This window comes from Bombus flavifrons, chromosome 10 (genome assembly GCF_040668555.2).
Source record: "Bombus flavifrons isolate JBK064 chromosome 10, iyBomFlav1_principal, whole genome shotgun sequence".
Lineage (NCBI taxonomy): Eukaryota > Metazoa > Arthropoda > Insecta > Hymenoptera > Apidae > Bombus > Bombus flavifrons.
In genome coordinates, this window is record NC_138451.1 from 2893536 (window position 1) to 2914060 (window position 20525).

General features: G+C 38.2%; 1 protein-coding gene across 2 annotated transcripts in view; it reads right to left on the reverse strand.

The window, feature by feature from the left end:
- Positions 1-14534: 14534 nt before the first annotated feature.
- The window catches only part of Cad89D (cadherin 89D), a 38088-nt gene continuing 32097 nt past the window's right edge, over positions 14535-20525 (reverse strand). The window contains exons 18-23 of one of the 2 annotated variants that reach the window (XM_069121888.1): positions 20443-20511; positions 20062-20265; positions 19312-19509; positions 17636-17800; positions 16116-16480; positions 14535-15723 (exon numbers count right to left, since the gene is read on the reverse strand). In XM_069121888.1, coding sequence (XP_068977989.1) covers positions 15692-15723; positions 16116-16480; positions 17636-17800; positions 19312-19509; positions 20062-20265; positions 20443-20511 — 1033 coding nt within the window. In that variant the 3' untranslated portion in view covers positions 14535-15691. Of the gene's footprint in view, positions 15724-16115; positions 16481-17635; positions 17801-19311; positions 19516-20061; positions 20266-20442; positions 20512-20525 lie in introns of both variants that reach the window. The other variant, XM_069121887.1, reaches the window with a different exon arrangement.

Below are 20525 nucleotides of genomic sequence, written 5' to 3' on the forward strand. Positions count from 1 at the left end.
CTCTGCGTGAATTGCAATGCGATCCTCTGATTTGAATTCAAGCAAGTATTGTACGTGTGCAATATGGCGACCGCTTAAAATCGAAACGACGCGACGTTCAAACATTGAATTACGAAACTTTTAAATATAAAACTTCCTACTCACTGTATGAAATAACTGGAGAATATAAGCACCTCGTAAGTCTGCAGAAAGATCTTTTAGATGTTGATAATATTGATTAAAACACTGAAAAATTGCACAAAAATCAAACACGAAACCACACGTTACGCGCACTACACTTCGAGTCGTTAAAACTACTCTGCGCGCGCATCACGCTTCAAATTGCTCAACTGCGATAGGTGCGCATTATCGACCGGAGTATCGATCGCAGAGACGTACCGCATCGATTCTTAAAATCATCAAAAGGAAGCAGTACCGCGAAAGTAGTGTCGTGTCGTAAACATGGCTTCTTTTCTGTTGATTTTACTGCTCCGAACAATCGAATTGTCTGTCTTTTAAACAACTACTATTACTTATCTGAAACAATTTGTTGATTTAATGCAGAAAATATTGGTTAGGTTACAGCGATTTACGATGGATTCGTGTTTTCAAGACTGGTTTTGACAAATAAAATATCTAAAAACTGTAACGTATGCTTTCATAAGAATCCATATATATTTGTCCCGATCTGTGTATAAGAACACGCATTCGCCGTAATCGTAGTTTAATTGTGGAACCGTGTTAGTGAATCGGTGGTTTTAAAAAAGTACTCGTTAAAATTTGTACGCGCATAATCAGGTTAACCAATAAGTCGAACGATGCGTAGTGTATATATTCGCTCGAATAATTGATCATCGAGCAAATTGCGTACGCAGGAAGAGTCCACAACATTGGAGAATGTCAATAACAGTCAAAATACAGAGCAACGGTCGATCACAACAGAACATTTTAAAGGGGGACAAATTATATCGACGTTTATTTACATGTATCTGTGGCGTGACTGGTGAAAATGTAAAGTTTGAAAATGTAATTTTCTTAGTTGTCCATACTTGAGCTGTTCAGAAAACACATCGATTAGCACCGAATTCCATCTAAAAATTGAAAAGTACAGAAAACTGATGCGTTTAGATTAAACTTTATTATTATGTATCTCATTTTCTTCCTATAAATAAACCTATGGAAGTACGTAATTTGTTTTTTCCAATATGAACGTTAATCACGTACCTACGTAATGAAGTTCTAAAAATGTACTTTTCATAATTGTATCACTTTTCTAGCTATAAAAATCTACAAAAGTTTGGATTATAAAATTTCTTCTCTTCTTTCTTGTAAAACTGACTTTCCGAAAAATAATTTGATAAATTAGGTACATGGCATAATATGTAGTTCAAAATTTCAAAAACAGAATATTTTTTTCTTAAAAGCGTAGAAAATTTCTCCAAGCATTCACTATATTCGAGACCAACATGATCGCTTCTTAAGAACCGTTTAAAAACGAGGCTTTATACAATATATGTATTTATGTATTCGGCGTTGGCCTTCTGACGCTTCCAAAAGATGAAACGTTGCCGAAGAAGTGGCGAGTGATGTCGCATCCCGATTCTTAAACATCTTCGACTTTTGTCGAACTTTCGGCGAGTTCGTAATTCGTTTTGTAGGGTTCGTTGCGGAGAGCTAACTCATTTTATTTCAGTCGCAAGCTCTCAAAGATCTCACTATAGTTTGACTGCCGATGTTCGTGAAATATTTTGACTTCCTGTCATTTTTCCGTGAAGCTACGTTATTTCCGGCTAAAACGCTATCTTATTCTTTGTTTCATTCTTGTTCGTGTTTCATTCCCAATAAATAATTATTATTGATAACGAAATTATACTCAGATTTAAAGATTTATAATAGTATTCGCTATAAGTATTACGATATATACTGAACCATACAATATCGAAAAATAAAACGATATAGGCAAATTTTATAATCGCTACTCAGTCTTTTTTATAGATTTTTTATATACATTGAAATCTACTATCAGTGTACGTAAATTTTAGTTAAAATCATTGCATGGAAAACGGTAATTACCGCTACATATCTAGATAAATGGGCGAAGCTCAGTGGAAGATTAAACAACTTGTTCCATTCTAATTTCATGCTTAACCGAACCAAGATCGACACGAAGGCGTAAAGGGGAAGTTAAAGATGAACGAACATCCCATTTATCTTAAATTACAATCGGTTACGCACTCGTTTTATACGCTTTCTTACAAATATATCGGCGATCGATTGATTTTTATGGCCATAATTGTTCATATTCGTTGTCTTCTTCGTTATTTGTTATTTGTAACATTTATTACGACAAATTTAGCTGCATTAGTCATTTTACAGTGTTTCAATCTTTAAAAAATTTCAATTTTTCAAACTCTTCGAGCTCGCCAATTCTATCAAAAATCTAGTTAGGTTTCACACGTGTACGACAAATCCTCCTTCGCAGGATTGAAGAAAAAGGAATCATCGTTTTCCAACCCAAGAAATCCCTTCAACGTATAACGCAAACGTGTAAAATCGAAAGTAAAACAAGCTCGGAGTAACTCCAAAAAACTTTCGCAAACAAAGTTAAGTCAGGGTTTCGGTGTTTCTCAACGCAACGTAGACAACTGTCCGATTTGCATAACACGCTCGCTCTAGCAAAAGTTGTCGCCATGATCGTAAATCAGAAATTGCTTATTATCCGGTCATTTCGAGCGCGGAGACGGTATCTCGTGTGTGCTCGACCGGAATGTCTCCAAGTTCCCGAACCATCGTTGACGACCAATAAAAATCCTGAACGAGCGTTCGCGACGAAACACTCGAATCGAACTTGGCAACGTGCGCGGTTAATCGATCGACGCAAGATCGTCCCATCTCGAGCATCCTCCTCTTTCTTTTTTCTTAATAAAAAGCACGGTAAGAACGATAGAGGAAGTTCCTCGGTAGGGAATTGAACTGCGTTTCATGATTGCTGAAAAACATGGGATCGATTGGAAGACACGTGTACGCGGCGCGTTCGGCCGACTGAAAGTAAAAGGCCGCAATGCGGGGAGACTATTGTAGCTTTCAACGAATTCGACGGGTTGAAATAGCAAACGAACTATTTTTAGTATCTCAGTCATGGCTAAATATACTTTCCTAAATTCCGCTATGGCGTACCTTTAAAATTTCTATTTAAATATTTTAATATTATAAATAACGTATTAAGTACTAAATTTAAATCAAAATGAAAGAATTTTTGTCACTGGTTGATACGATGCATCGATGCGATTATCAAATTGCAAAAATAACGCAGGTGACATAGATATTCAAGAGAATATGAAAAATTCCTCTCAGTTCGCTAGAATCGATTGAAAATCAATTTCGCCGACAAACCTGTCAGCTTCATAGATTTCCGAAAATTCCAGACTCAAGGGAGGGGAGGGAGGGATTAGGGGAAAATAGCTAAACGACGTGGAGCACGTTGGGAAAGAAGAGGTGTAAGGTGGAGAGTGATGATGCAAGGTCGAGAGCGATGATGCTAGAGCGCGAGAGAGAAAGGGAGGCGGTCAGGGTGTGAGAAACTAATCGAGATTCTAATTGAGTTGCCACGTTAATCGCATCTTCGTCGATAATTCCATACCGGATAGAATATGTCCACAATTTGCTATCTCATATCCGTTAATTAAACTGAAAACTTCCGAACGAGAGGCGATGCGAATATTCTAATCGCTTTTAGGCGATCAAGGAAAAGATTGCCAGTCGAGAACCGCGGATAAAGCGAGGGATTAAAAGAGAAAAAAGGTGGAAGATAAATAGAAAAGGTCTTTTCTCTTCACTGGTGACGATGTAGAAGCGATAACGAGGAAAAGAGATGTTTACTCATTGTCTAAACGAATTTCAGTGTTCTCGATAAATGTACGATAAAATCTTCCCTGAAGGAAATAACGCGTTGATAATTCCCGGTGTAATTTCTTCCCGATCATCGTAATAAAAATCGTCGACTCTGTTGAAATCACGGCACGAATATGAGGCATTTAACGTAGCCCCATGAAATTCAAATGGGAAGCATCGATTCAAAGGGTCGGCTAATTAATATTCAAAGGTACGACCTTCTCCTCCTCCATCTGACGTATCTCGATCGATTTCGTTGAAATAATTAACGACTCTCGAGGATCATCTCCGCCTTCAACCTTTTACATTTCCATGTTTCGTTCTGTTCCAACGCTCCTGTAAAACGAAAGGTTAGGACGAACAGGAAAACAAGGAGTAATTACATAGAACAGATCATATTCGAAATATAAAGGAAAGTATTTTTTAATATTCCGATAAGTTACACTGACGCTGTATTAAACATTTCTTCGTACAACCGCAACCGACGATTCGAATCTTTATCTTCCGTATTTCTGTTAATTTGCTTTCCCTGATACTTAAATAAACGCGTTAATTTCATTCCTGATTGATTTTACAATTTTGCTGTATCGTGGAACTACCATAACACTATCTCTCGTTCTTTAATAATAGGCAGATATTCTCAGGACACATGCAAAATCTTGCTTGGTCATACGGTCTTCTTCCATCGTTCATGCTTCAGTCTCAAACACTCGATCTATCTACGTATTTCTACCATTTGTAGTTGGCTAAAATTCAAATTTCCATACTACGTATCTAAAATGTAAATGTACGATTCATAGTATGATTTATAGCACTTGTTTTGGTGTCTACTAACGGAAGAATTACCTTATATTATGAGTATTAAAGTTAACAAAACGATCGTCATCCGCCATCATAGTAACAGGAACGTTGGTATAATAACGTTTCAAAAGAACGACAGTTCCGAACGCTCGAAGCTACCAGCGTTGTCTTACGTGTCACAGAAAAATCCAACGAAATTCTATTGTCCGTGAACCCTCATTTGACGTTCTCAGACTACCCTGTCGTTCGACGTTTCAAGGTAACGACAGCCGGCGTAAGAAACACAAGAACTTCGATCTCGGGATCATAAATCTCCGAGTATCACGCGGCTGCACCGGCTCTCGAGTTTTCTTGCAGCTTAAACGAACTCCAGGGAGTCGGATGCTTGTTTCTCGTCGATCGAGCCGCGATCACGAATATTTTTCAGTCGATAAGACGGACAATATTTCCCGTGTTATCGTGTACGGAGAATCTTGACGACTCACAGTGGTCTGAAAAACGGTGTTTCTTGGCCAAAATTAAAAACAACTTTGTATCGATGTTTTCCTACAGAAAACAGAAAGTAGAAAGTGAAAATTTTCATCAAGATCGCTTAACGTTGCTACGAGCTACAAACAGTAAAAATGTTGAAAATTACAGTTTTCCACGACATTTGGCCTGTAATCGTAATAAATCTACCTCTTTCGATGCGCATCGTTTGTTCCTGCACCAACCGATTTCCAGGCACATAACTCTCATAAATGTTTAAAACGCTTTGTTTAAATTTTCATTACAGGCCCAGATAAAAAAGTTGCAAAAAATTATCTTTGCTTTTTTCTTCGCAATTCCGATCAATTGTATTTTTTTCAAAAAAATTCTTACGCGTCATCTGGCAAGCTTGATCTTCTAATTTTTCAAAAAGACCGTTTGGCCCAATTCTAAAAAAGTTATTCCGTTTTTGAGAAATGCGTCCAAAGGTATATTAATGCGGGCCACTATATTCACTTTCATTTTTTCTAGGAGAAAATTCCATCGCATAAGTTTTTATAACTATTTAACTAAATTATACGACTCTCATTATTATGTTCGATTTAAAAGCACTAAAACAAATTTAAGAACATTCGTTTTTCACAACGTGTCTATTTAATTAAACGTTGGTGATCATATGGATACTCGACCTACTTCCAGTAGTTTAATTTTTTGCCACTAGTTCGCATATTGAAATTCTCAGTTTACCAATACGAGTGGCTGTCGAGTGGCTGCAAACGAACACGTTCGGCACGCTACGATACTTCAGGCGACTATTTTTTGAAATCAGCGTAGAATTAAATACCAAGATAATAAATCGTTACAATCTCAAAACTTCAATCCTTCTTTTCTTTTTACACGATATTTTTCTTCGCGGTCAACGAAGAACATCAAGATCTGCTAACCTTGTCGCCAGATAACCTCGCGCTCACCAACTTGTTCGCGAAGGCACAATTAGAAGGGCGATTAATGGCACAGAGAAAAGAATAGTCAGAGGCGACAAAAAGCCAGCCGTAATCTGGCCTGGCTTTCGCGTAAAATTAAAATTGAAATTCTTCGAAGAAAGTTCGGAATGCTATTTCGATTACATATAGCCAATTAATCGACGCATTCCTGTAGTCGGGATTGTACCGTGGCTGCAATTATTAGGACCATTAATGGCGAGTATATAGATGTTGGTTCGCTTCGTGCTCCGGAGGACACGTGTTTTTGCTCGGATATCGTGAACGCTGTGGCTTTTGATGGTAATTTTATAGTTAAATGCAAATTAAGCTTATACGCGCAAGCGTTGCCACTTCGATGCATTTCCAAACGATATTTCACCAATACGATCGGTCAAGACATATTAGATAGTAATATTAGGTTGTTAGATTTTTATCTTAATTAGTTGGGAAATTAATTTTTATCTTGTTCAATATTGAAAATTAATACAATAATCATTTCAACCTTTGTACCACGAATATCTTACATTAAAATACATCTTCTATTCTTCGCGTTATAATCTTCACGTCTCTTCTGTTAACGTAAGCTGGAGCTAACGTTATATAGATTTCTTCGATAATTGTTTTAGGAATATTATTTATACGGTAGTGTAACACCATGAACACGATTTTCTTGCAATAATTGCCTGCGGCTTTCCTGCACGTATAATGGCCCTTTTGTTTCGATCGATTCAACCGAACATGTGAATTACTTGAGCTTGAGCATGGAACCTGTAGTTTGTTATGACGTGACAATCGATATTTCATAGGAAGCTGCACTAGTGGTCTTGTTTCGTGACTGTAGGGATGCTCCTACGCTACTTGCTCGAAGAAGTTTGTGCTTCTTAACAGGCGTAATGCCATGAATTGTAAACGGATACTTTGAACGAAGTATCACGGAACATATGCGGCTGTTATTGTATCTTCGTTTTATGCTAAGGAAAATATTATCGAAAGAGACGAGGAATTTTCTTTTTTATAAAATATGGTCAATTTGCAAGAGAGACGCAAACGATCTAATTTTAATATTAATTCTTTGGTTCATGAAACATATATCTATGTGTTAACTTTTATACATTTTTATGGATAGAAATATCTTCCTGTGTCTCTTTTTCTATAAAGCATATGAAACTTCGGTAGAGGAAAATATAGATTTGTCAACTTTTGCGTAACTAATTTTCTTTCCTCCATAGTCTTATACCTCTGCTGAATATTTTGACATCCAGAGTAAATTACAATTGCCAGTTAGAAACGAAAGTTTGTCAATTATCTTACAGCGCGAATACCAGAAGCTTCGTATCGCGTGTAATTGTTTGCTCCTTTTTATTTCCTGCTCGCATTAAAGTTTCAACAACGTAAACAGATAGCCAAGAGCGATTAGCCGCGTGATCGATTGGAAATCTTTCGACTCCAATCTTCATACTCCGCTTCGACAAACGTGAAATAGCTCACAGAGAAGGTCGTACAGCGCAGTTATCGACCATACATAAATACCATATATAAATAAAACGATAAAGTATACGCGATGCGCTCTGGTCGTTTCCAATCTTCATCAGTTACAGAGAAAATTATATGCACCTCGTAGTCGCTTCTCAGGACACCACGCGTTCAACGTAACTTCGCGATATAAATTTTGAATAACGAGTATATCCGGCCGAGACAATTAACCTTGCTACCATATATCAAGCTAGCACAGCTTTATCTTAGCATATTTCTTTCTAGAGCCATTTGTGACGATCGAATGAGAATGACAGAAAGAATACCTGGAATAGATACCAATAAACAGTATTACAGTACATTTGTACAAAGGCTATAGACAATTTTTTTATAACACACGATCGTCGTCTTTTAATTATCTTCGTCTCGCATACTGTCCTTGTCTCCTCTGTTCAAGTTTCTTCTACTATTTTTGTGCCAAGAATTATATAGTATGTACAACGTAACTGGGACAATGCTGTGATATTAAAAGTACTGATTTGTAATTTGTAGCTAAATTCAGACTAGTGACGATATTCTAATTAAACCATTTTCCTATTAATTGTAAATAGAAAAGGTGTACATTCGCTGTTGTATCCATCCTCGTTTAATAAAGGTCGTATCACTCGTTCTTCATTCCCATTCCTGTAAACTATCATGCATTAATGTAATGATATGTATTGCGAATGCCACAAATAAATTGTTATTGATATTACGATAAATTCATTCTGATTAATTTAATAATTGTTACTTCTTAATATTACTGTAACTAATTTGTCAGGTACTAAAGTAAGATAATTTAGACTTACAAGATCACTTTCCACGTATCATTGGAACGAATAAATTCTACTTTGTTGTTTTTTTTCATAAAAAGCGTTATTATAGTGGAGAAAGGGCACGCTTTACAACTTACAACGACACATTTCCCTTTTTCTCACTCATAATTCCTGCAAACAAAACCACGAATGAACACATTCTAACTATCCACATCTATGATCACGATCACATACGTATATCGATATATTCGCGTCAAAGCGACCGGAAACCGAAAATGCCGAAGAAACGAATGCTAAAAGAGATCGATGGATATGAAATGCGACGAATCGTAAGATGAAACGAAGTTAATTCCTGGAGATGTCAAGGATATTCTAAGATCTTGGAATATTTTCTTTCCGCGGAACGTAACCCTTCTTGGTTCGGGACAGAGGAAAACAAAATTAAAAGTGATCGCAATAGAAACCAGGCGCCCAGCCTCTATTGTAAATCCACCCCTCGAACGGAACAGAAACAGAGGTCAGGTTCTTGGTAAGTCTTTCGATGCCCCTCAGCTAAAATCGAAGGCTGTCTGCATCGTGGCCAAGTGATTTCGTCTTGTCTCGGGGGCACTAACGTCTTGGAACATTATTCAAACGTTTCGAGTTCCTTGCAAATTGCAAGCGACAAAATAAATGAATAGACGAAACGTTCAGAGGAGGGGTGGAAAATTTGCTTTATTCGTATCTGGATGTATCGATTTGCATACGAACCGGTCATATTCGCCGGTCAATTTCGCAACATTTCATCTTCGTGTTAAAGCTAGCCATATCAAGCTATTCCTATAAACCATTCTATCGCTTTTCTTCCTCGCAGTTGATGAGAAAACAAACAAAAAGTTCCATGGCTTGGCTACGAAATCGATGCTCGTGCTCGGTGCATGGATCGACAGAGCGGAAAAACGGGGACTCGATAAAAAATTCAGCGAGCTGTTGAGACGCCCAGTTTGAGTCGATTCTTAAGCCAAAGGAGCAGTGCGGATATTAAGCCACAAAGGATTTTTCGAGCGGCTTTTCAGATCGAATTGAAGGTTGCAACCTTCCTTCCTTTCTTCCTTAGAGTCTCTTGTCTTCTTCTTTGAAATGGCACGTGTTCGACGACATCGTCTCGGTTTGCAAGATACCGTCTTTCCACGAGACGTTATTCGAATACTCCGGTGAAATATTAGCTACTTATTCCGTGACGGCAGCAAGGGCGAGCTTCCGACTTTCCATCGAACCCACCCCTATCGATCCTGGTTCCGTGTGTTTCAGCCGTTTCCCACCTACGTGCAACCCCTTTGCCAATATATCGGTTCCCAGGGATCCCGTGGGATCTCTCTCCCCGAGGCCAAGGTTACCCCCTTAATCGTCTTCCTTTGAAGCCAGTCGACACCTCGTCGCGATCCTGTTAAGCGTTCCGTAATTCGATTCGTTTCGATCCGATCGACCGGTTAAAACTCATTTCCTCCGAAACATCGAGACGGGAATCGCGACGCGCGGTAAACCACGTGTCCGATGAAGAGACACCAAGACGTCTTGCGGTCAAACTTTCCATTGATATCTGAAGCGTGAGAGTGAGAATTCGCTTATACCGAAACATTAGTAACAACTGATGAGAAATTCGAAGAATGTTAGAGTGATCTGGTATGTGTGATATCGCGTGGAAATTTGATTCTTCAAGAAGAATGTACCGATGGATACGAGGTCTTCAAGAGTGCCATATGATTCGAAAATGAAATAGTTTTGTGTGATTGATCCGCGAATTATTATCGTTATTTCATTTTTATTTAATATTGAAATATAACGTTATTTATTTTATCTCTCGCGTTTCTATATGTATAGGGGAATGTAGGGTAACATAGAACATAAATCTTTTCTTTAGATAAGATTTAACTATTGTGTGATATAATATATCTTACAAAAGAAATCATGTTCTCTTTCGTATAACAAATTCCTTATAATTTTCATAATTCGTACTTTCTACGTACTTTCTGTAATAAAATAATTCGTCCAAAACAACCTTACGCGTATACAAAAAATCTACGATTGATCGACATTTGTAAAAGGATATGCCAATTCCAACAATAGTCAGGATGCCAGATCTAAATCGCAAATGCAATCCTATGGAGCCAGAGAATATAGCAATCAACGCCACGAGGCGTTGTCCATCGCATAGAAGCGTTCGCACATCGATACTTGCTTCTGTGGAACACACCTGATACGCTCGAAACAGGCATCCGATGCATCAGCTATGATGAGATTCGAGCTTATTGTCCGATCACGTTAATGATGTGCTTGAACCAATATCGAAGGAGCAAGGTTTCGATTGGTATTGAACACGACTATGATCAACGACGCGTGGTGTTAATCCTTGATGTCTTGTGCATACCATTTTGCATTCGTTTAATTGAAATTAAATCTACTAACTAAGCCTAACGAAGAGAATATTGGAATCTGATCGTTCGATCGAAGAGAATATATTTTATTTCGTTCGATTAACGCGGAGGTCAATGTTGATCCAATCAATGATATAATATACTGATATAATATACCGTAATATACTGATTATAATTATAATTTATACGTGTAATATAATTTACCAATGCGTAAATTACTTCAATCGTCAATTATAAAAAATTGTGCGAATATCGCGTGAGAGCGCTTTATCCTTTTTTTAAAACGTTTGTTTCACCAGTTTGACTATGGTCACAGTGACACAGGAATTTTACGTAAAACCAAACATTTTGGTAGAAATTTTCACGATTAATAGAAGAAATGCTTAGAAATATATTACTCTTACGTCGAAGTATTCTTTAACGATTGATACAGGATGAGGCAAGAAACGATTAATCTTTATGTCAGTTTGAAACTTTATTTCCTAGTTTTTTAACCCTGGAAGGTTTGATCGCGTTCAATAAATCAAGCTACCGACAAATTTCTACGCAATTTTCACTCGAGCCGCAATATTCCACTCAGAAAGCACCGCGAGCTCTTCGTCCTCGCGTCCTTCGGGAATGATTTACGATCCGAAACAGGGTAATCCCAAAGGGGCCAGCTTTTTCCGGCTGACTGCAAACTCGTCTCGTGACTTTTCACTTGCTCGCAACTATCCCTTTGCTTTTTGCGCGTGTTTTTTTCGTCTCCGGCGCCGGGTTAACGTATAGGGATGATTTGGTTAAAGGAATGCCGAAGGAACGCGTCTCCATACGATTAAAGGTAACATTTGAACTTTCTTGACATATATCGCTCTTCCAGTCCGTAATTTATGCAGTCTGCGTCTCTTTTACTTTCTAAAGTACTATTTATTCCGTGTTATAGGTTACGTAGATATGATTTTACTTCTTACGAAAATCTGGCCGAGGAAGTGTTAATATATTAGTTTTACAAGCACACCTGCCTCTAAAATCTCATCCTTGCCAATTACACTCACGATCCTCCAACAAATACCCACACAGTCTTTCCTAATTACCGAAAGAAAAAGAAAAGAACTTCCTAAGTACGATCGTTTATCACTGCAACAATTGCGAGTATCCACTCTCTGTTTTTGAAACTCTCTGCACGAACGTACAACCCCATTCTTCTCGCCAACTGTATCCAACGTAACCTGTGTACGTAATTTATTTTCCAAAAATATTGTTATTCAAATATTACTTGCTATTATGTTTCTCGTGTTATAAAGCAACACAGCAAATAATAAATAAAACGAAAGTTTTATTTGAATTATTATCCGAATAAAAGTTTATTTTGATAGCATTCATTGCGCTTTAAGTAAGCCACGAGTAATACGTCGAGCGTCGGTCGGTCGAATCTCGAAGAAGTTAAGTAAGAGAAAGGGTAAAATAAGTAGAAAAGACTCTACGATGATGCTGCCGAAAGTACGGGTCGTTCAGGTGCTAATTCTTAGAAAGGCTCTAACGAGAGATCGAGTAAATCATCCGCAAATGAGATAGGACCAGTTGTAATTGTTCCATCCACGCGTCGAGCCGAATCAAAGGATGTCAAGGACGATTGTCACGTGAACCGAAGGACAGCACGACCACATTGTGTAAAACAAGTGTTTCGTGCTTTCTATTACACCCGATAGGTGATCGTCGCAATTTCCATATAAGTCGCGATAATCAGAATTTGGGAATTTGCTATCACGCGTGAGCACAATTTGCTTTGGTAACAAGGAAAATTGATTTCAATGCCACGACTCAGGAGTGGTTTCGCGATAGTTTGCCATTCTTTCAACTCGATCAATTTCCAAACATTCAAATATTCTATAAATATACATCTGCGGAATCTAAGAATCTTATATCTATTAAGAATATTTATTTTGATCGAAACAAATATCTATCCATAGTTCTTCCAGATTCGTTCTCTTACAAAATCCACATCTGCTGCACACAATAGCAAAATAGTTCGTAAAAGCTGATCGGTTTTCGCGATTGCTCGTAGAAAGTTATAATATAATAGACGTCGGTAGGGTAGCGAACGATTTCGTACAAGACTTTTCTTTTTCCTCGTTACCGATTCGCCTTCATCCGTAGTACGACTGTAGAATTCGCGAAGCTCTCTCAATGCCAGAGTCGCAAAGTCTATACCTCCTTTGAATCCTTCGCGTTCGGAAGGAGACCTAGAACGCGGCTGCAAATGAGCCGCGTTGCGATAGACTCAAGGCCCATTGAACAGCGATATATCGATGACACCGAACACCAGGAATCTACGCGTTCGACTCATTTGCCCGTAATTAAAACACCCACGCTGCTTTGATCTCGCGGCCTAAGAGATTCCTGAGGTGCCAAAGTCCTATCCTATCGCTGATTACGCTCTACCACCGTGAAGGTCACTTTCTTTGGTACGTACGTAAGAACGTGTGACAAGATCGTCACGATGAAAATTCCGCCTGGCCGGTGTGAAATTAATCGTGAGATTTTACCGTTTTTGAGATTAACAACGTGTCCGAAGATTGGACCGCACATATCGATGCAAAATTTGTGCAAGAAAAATCCAGAGAAAAAGAATCTCGGCAGAAATTTGTTTCGTTTGATAAATGTTATAATTGGATATATTTTTGCGTGTTACGAACATTATCTGCATCGTTTTACGCTTTACGCTTCCCATAAATACATACACATTCTCAACCTAGCGATAACTATAGCCGGTACCATTACTTAGAACCTATTTCTAGACTGCGTCTAAAGTCGGCATTGAGAACGAAAGGGTTAACAAATGACATTTAAAGATATCGAGGGCTGTTCCGCAGTTCAGTTTGGAAGGAGGGGAGAGGACAGGACTGAATGAAAGAAAAATCGACTGGAAAATGGATGTTAGGCCAAAATAATGGTATAAGAAGCAAAGGTGAAGGTAAAGGTATGCTTTTTGTCACGAGTCATGCCTAGATAAGGCTATCTAGTACAGCCTTGTCCGAAAACCGGAGATATTAGATATTAGATGGATGGACTTTGACGAACGATACCGCTAAATAACTGAATAACATACCTGTTAGTTACATTCGCTTACTTACTGCTTAAGCAGTACTTCTCTAAAAAATATAGGCTTGTATTTTTCTTTTTACGATTGCATACGGCATAATGTGATCGAGATAAGAACGATCGATGTACCGATCTTGATCTTAACCATGACTTCACTGCGATTTGTAGTTTCATAAATATTCCAAAACTTGCTTGCCGTGTACTTGATCGTACTATTAATAAGCAAATCGCTTAAAAACCATACTGGTTGATTCCGTAAATTAAAAAATAATAGACGTGATCGTCGGGTGAAATTTGCAAAGTTTACAGGCTAATTAACAAGATTAAGAATTTTAGAAAAAGCTGAGCGCAAATATCAATTTCTAGTACAATTCCAATTATAAAAAAGGATTCTGTTTCTAAAAAATCCAAGTGCAAATTATTGAAGAAAACGAAATGTCTTCTTGCCGATCAACGATGAACAGTAGACAAATGATAATTGTAAAAAGCAGGTTTCTCTCGCAAGACGAGAGGCTATCGATTCTATATAAAATCCGTCTTTCCGATCGGATAATCGGCCAAAGTAAAAAAAACTATAATTTGTGGCGGAAAACATTTCCGAAAGAAGATCGAAGTTCGAACACCGTTTTAATGTAATTGCCTTTATTAACGACTTATAACAGAGTTATTTTCCCTAACTTGGGCCGCGATATAAATTATACATTATTATTACATACATACATATGTTACATCTTCTTACAATCACGTTAAATATGGGGAATGCACTTGATGATAGTAACTAACGGACGTTGGAAAGTTCGCGCATTCACAAGGCACAGCTACGTCAAAATGAGAAACTGATTATTTACTTGAAAAACGGAGAAACGCTATGTACATATAAGAAGAATTTAATTTTTCATTGGAAATTCGGGATTTACCAAACCTAAGGAAGATTAAAGCTAGCGATAGAAATTTAGCATAAATTTCCTATTAAACGAAATTTTTTGATTATCTAATAATATTTATATCGAAAATCTGTTTTTCTCATTTTGCTTACGAATCTATATGTACAAAATAGAAACTTTCTTTATATACATATTTAATAATAATTTTTTAAATCACCACGCTTTCTTCGACTGAAATATTTTCCATGTGTTTCTGAAATAAATATTCCGCCATAAGATGATCATGACAAAATACAATTACACACACAATCTCTTTCTAACAAGAAAGACTACTATACAAGTTTTTGATACACGATATTCGCATTTCCAACGTAAAACATATAGCGTACTGTACATAAAAGATTTACATATAAAAAGAACACGATAAATAGCAGGAAGAACGTAGAAAAGGTAGAAGCAAGAAACGATAATAACGATAATAACGATAATAGAATAATAAAGGATCTCAAAGTACCGACAGAGCTTCTAGCGTATTTACATAAATGAACGATTTTCGAATCAACGACGAGTACTTTGGTAACGAGATGACACAATTTCACGCGCAAGAGAAAAGTAGCTCGCTAATTGAAAATGCTTTTTTCCTATCTAGGCTTTTCGTTAATTGGTAACTTCTTAAAGATACAACTCTTCTCAGTCGTACGAAATCCCTGTTCCGAAATAACTGCAACACGGTAGTGACAGTTAAAGGGAATTAATCTTATTGCTCGTTAAACCGGAAACACCTAACAAATCCGTGGACCAGTCACGAACAACGGTATGGACAGTAAGAAAAACTCATGGCCAGGAAGGCTATAATCTTGCTCCTCGTTGGAAGTCCTCCCTTCTTTAAGTCTCGTTTGTCGTTAATACAACATGTGGGTAGATCTTGACAGGCCTGTGAATAAACGTGACGAATTTAAAAATTTTATTTTATCCTCTTTTATCGTATAGAATCGCTAATTAAGAGATAGTCTATGTAATGTATTATTATTATTATGCAATTATGTATGTAATGTATTATAATGTATTATGTAAACTCGTTTCGATAATAGCATTAAATAAAAGAAATAGTAAAACTTTATTCCCTTCTACGTTTCTCAGAAATCTATCACTTAGGGGGAAAACGCTAACAACTGTTTTATAATCGCTGTTGAAATATATAATGTTATTAATAGTCTATAATAATAATAATTTTTAAATTACCACTTTCCAAAATTCCAAAATTTTAAAAGACGAGATCTGTCGATAACAGACGAGGTCTGTTGAAGGCCATCGAAAGGAACTTACCACCGTGAAGGGTGGACGTATTTTGCAAAGAGCTCGACAGCGAGATCTCGGTTCCGGGATGTTCGTGTATCACCGTCTCGGTGATATTGTTTTCCGCCTCGGAATGTGCACGCCGATGTTCGCGAGTCATCCCGTCGTTCTTTCGCCTCTTCTCTGTTCCGACGCAGCAACGCTGCTCCCTCTGCAACGTCATCTCCTGCGAGTAAACGGATTCCCCGTTCGAGAACGAGTTGAACCGTTGCCGTCTCTTCGAGGTGGCTTGATTCCCACGTCTTCCAATCACGTTCGAGATCTCGTGATTACTACGGGACATGTCGTTGCCCCTTTCGCGACGCTGCAGAGATTTCAGAGAGTCCTCGTACCCGCTATGAAGAGGAAACATCCGGGAATGCAAGTGGAAAAAATTAATTAAAGTACCGATGTTGCGTTTCTTTGTTTCTTTAAGCGCTCAGATCACAAATGATCCGATCATAGCCATCGAGAGTTAAAATATATGTTATTATTTTCTTCCTTCGCGTTTTATTAACCGATCAAGCATGAAATTGAAACCACCACGAAAAAATAATAGAAAGCTGATCTTGCGATACTTATTACGTATTAATACTTACAACGTATTATTGAATTTATCCGTAGAAGATGAAATGGTGTGTGTGGGTGTATGTTTGATGGGATGTTAGAATTTATATGAACAGGGTTTTAAAAGCGAGAATCGTGGGATCGACAAGGATCGCTGCATCAGGTTAACCGTTTCGTTCCTAGTTGGCTTTAAGAGGTTTTATAAAGCTGAATAGATTTAATAGATAAATAATAGACAGAACATAAAAGAAACGATCCTAAACACTGTTAGAATTATTAGAACTACGATATTAATATTTGCATATGTTACACGCATGGAATTAATTATTATATTTAACAGCAGCTTCGCAAGATTACAAGCGTAAGGAGAAAATTATAAGTGTGAAGGGATTTGAATTTCTTCTTTTCTAATAGCAGGATAAAAGTTTGAAAAATCAGTTTTAGAATATTAGGATGATCGATGAAATTAGTAAGATACATTGAGCGATGAAATTATTTACATTCGCCTAAGCAAATATACGATGTGAATCACCTAAACCTAAATAAATAACGAATACAAAATGCCTGTTAAAATCCTTTTTAGTCATTTTAATTTAGATCTGTTCGCGTAACAACAGTTTCGAACTCGAAATATCGTGCAACTTTTACAAATTTTAACCATTTGCTTGCACGTCCTTTTAATCACAAGAACTTCGCAAAAACCCAAAAGAACAGATTTCACAGATAAAAGATTTGCCTGTAGCTCGACGCTCCTACTACGCTACGAAATCGAAAGGAACAGTAAACAGCCCTCTCGTCTCATCGAAAATTTTGCGCAGCAGCCCACCTCCGGTGGTCATTTATTTCACCTCGATAAGAATAGCGACCAAACGGTTGAATCGATCCGTTCGAACCCTCTTTTCGATTTAGATAGCACAAATAGCCCCGTAAGTAATTCGACTTACTTGCTGCTCTCGCCGCTGGAGGGGCTCGACGAGTGACTGCAGTGGCAGGAGGCGCGCGCCACGATCCCAGAATCCTGACCGCTGGAATGCAAGGACGTCGCGGATGCCTCGAGTCCTTTCGGGGTCCCTGTCGTCCTTCCGGCGTGCTTACTACAACCGCCCATCCTGCAACCACCCCCTTGCCTCTCTAGCATCGACATCGCGAAACATATGGGAATTCCCTGATACAGTATTCCCTATATTCGCTGACCAACCTTGCCGACCAGCTTTTCAGGCTGGAATTTCGTTTTCATAATAAATGCATACCTTTCTGTCGCGGCTTTGTTCGATTCCACGGCGAGCCGTGTGTTATTCGCGTACACTGAAATTTCAGGCCACGTTCAAATGGATGCGAGGTTAAGGATCGAGCCTGTGGTTGTCGCTACTTGATTGAAAACGGCGTTGCGAGGAAATCGCTGATTGGTTTTGGTGTTTAATTTGGGATCATGGTTCTTCTGATTGGATCGTTTGTTAGTTGCGAACGATAGGGCAGGTTTCGGGTTAGTTGGTAAGGTTTGAAAGATAATTGCGAGTACTGGGGATAGCGTGTCGTGATCGAAACGTGTTGCGGTATTTGTTTGTGCTTGTTGAATTTTGATCCTGTCGCGTAGAAAGGATTTTGTTAGTTAGATTTTATAGAAAGATTTTAATATCTTGATACGCGTAACAAATGGAACTTTTTGATTTTTTCCTTTTTTCCTCCTTTTTTCGTTTCGTTTTATACGATAGTTGCGTGAAGATGGAATTGAAATTACTTCGGAAACTTATCTTTTGCTTTCTGCGTTTTATAAAAACTGCTTATGCGTTTAATGCACTGTCGCGCAAATTTCACACCTTTATAAAACATGCTTCAAGGAATTTGATCGGTAAATACGGCAGGCAGCACTATATGATACTTTAATTGCATATTTAAATCGCTTGAGCGCCACGTTTATAGTTTCAAATGAAATATACATTGAAAGCTAATATTATTTTCTTTTCAATAATTTAGTAACTAATATAGCAACTATAACATCCTTTATTGCGCGGTATCGATCGATACGGACATATGTTTATAGCACGCTTACAGTTAACCGAGCGATCAGAAGCGGTCTGACCATAAACGGGCTATACTACATGCTACGACTACTGTCGCATAAAGTCAATACTACGCTTATTTTTTTACGCTTTCTGCACCAAATTTCACATTTATTTGTGTCAACGATTCTTTCATTGTACCCTTTTCCATCCAGTTTCTATTTAAAAAATCAAAAGTATCTACACTTAATGTTTCTGTAATCTTCGATACGACGTAGAATATGGTCGATGATTTTGCATTCCTCACAGTATTCCAAACCTCTGTTTAAAAAGTATCTTGTTACTATTTTTTCTACGTGTCCCCCCGATTCATTTTTTCAATTCGATACAACGCAACGAGGATGCACTAACATAAATTGAGAGTAAAAAGATCGCAGGCGTGAAATACGAGGCAGCATGGCGTATCCAGCTTCGACGAAGAATCGCAAGGTCTGGACGAGTCGTCCAGAAACGCGACGCGATTCTGCTCAGCCGCGCTCAAACGATTTAATACGGTTGGCGATAAAGTATCGCGGAGTCCCTCGCGACGAGAAACAGTTTACGTCGATTAATAGACTTACGCGTGGAAGCGGGCACAATTGGCTCCGTGCTCACAGATGCTCTGTCGCCTCGGCATGTCGGTGCAGAACGGTTCAGGGTCGTAATGAAGGCCATCGACGAAGGTCGGGAACAAAGGCGGCTTCTGTAGCGTGGCGGCCGGATCTGCCAAAGCGAATCCAATCGGACTGGTGGTCGAGAACATCGCTTTCTCCCGACGTCTGCGACTAACCAATGAATTTCGGATAACTACGTTTCCAGGATTGACTGCTACTCGATTGCCCGATATTCGGGTAGCGGATGTAGCAAGTTAAGATCGATAAACATGTTTTTCTAGGTAATTCGGTGTGAGAATTAACGATAAAACTATCAAATTTATAAAAATGACGCGTTTCAGACCTTTTGTTTTAATAGTCGTCAAACGTATATACAGATACTTCTGGCAAGACTGATATAGATTTGTAAAATAGATCCGTTTAAAAAATAAGTAATATTTCTCTTAAATTTGAATTCTCTACTCTGACGCTTGTTCTGACGGTAATAAATAATATATCGTTTCACGTTAAAAGTATCGAAACGTTATCGTACGCGTGTCAATAATTCACCGCCCTTGTCTCTTTTGCATACAGTTCCCATTTCTGTTCTGTGTATCGCAGTGCTAAATCATGTTTTAAAACTAAAATCGCTGGTCTTTAATGAAAACAATTCCTCGATGCTATTTTTACGAAATATACTTTAACGCCTAACCCAGAGTTAAATTTTGTACGCCGTACCGTTTATTTCTGCGAACGCATGTAACGCAGAGTGCAGTAACAAGGGCACCGACAAAGACGACACAGCCAAGCACTACCGCACCCACTTCCAGGGTAGATAGTAGGTAACGATGATTACCCCGACGCGGAGAACTTCCGGCAATGTCCAGGACGCCGTACTCATCCAACTCGCGCTTGATCTCCGTTTTCTTTGTGTTGAACACGCTGAAAGAACATGTCCGTGCGCGGCATGTAATTAATTAACAACAAAATCACCGCTTGACAGTTTCCTTGGGAATTGTGCTTTCGCACGATGTAATTTTGTTTCGTAATTATTTTTGTTACCATGATTTTCGTTTTATCAATGGTAAAACGATTCGTTAAAATTTAAGGTTTACTTACTCGTGCAGTGTATCCATATCTATCATGACATTTAAATGAGGATCGATCGCATAAAGGTAAACATCGGTGCTACAAATAAAAAA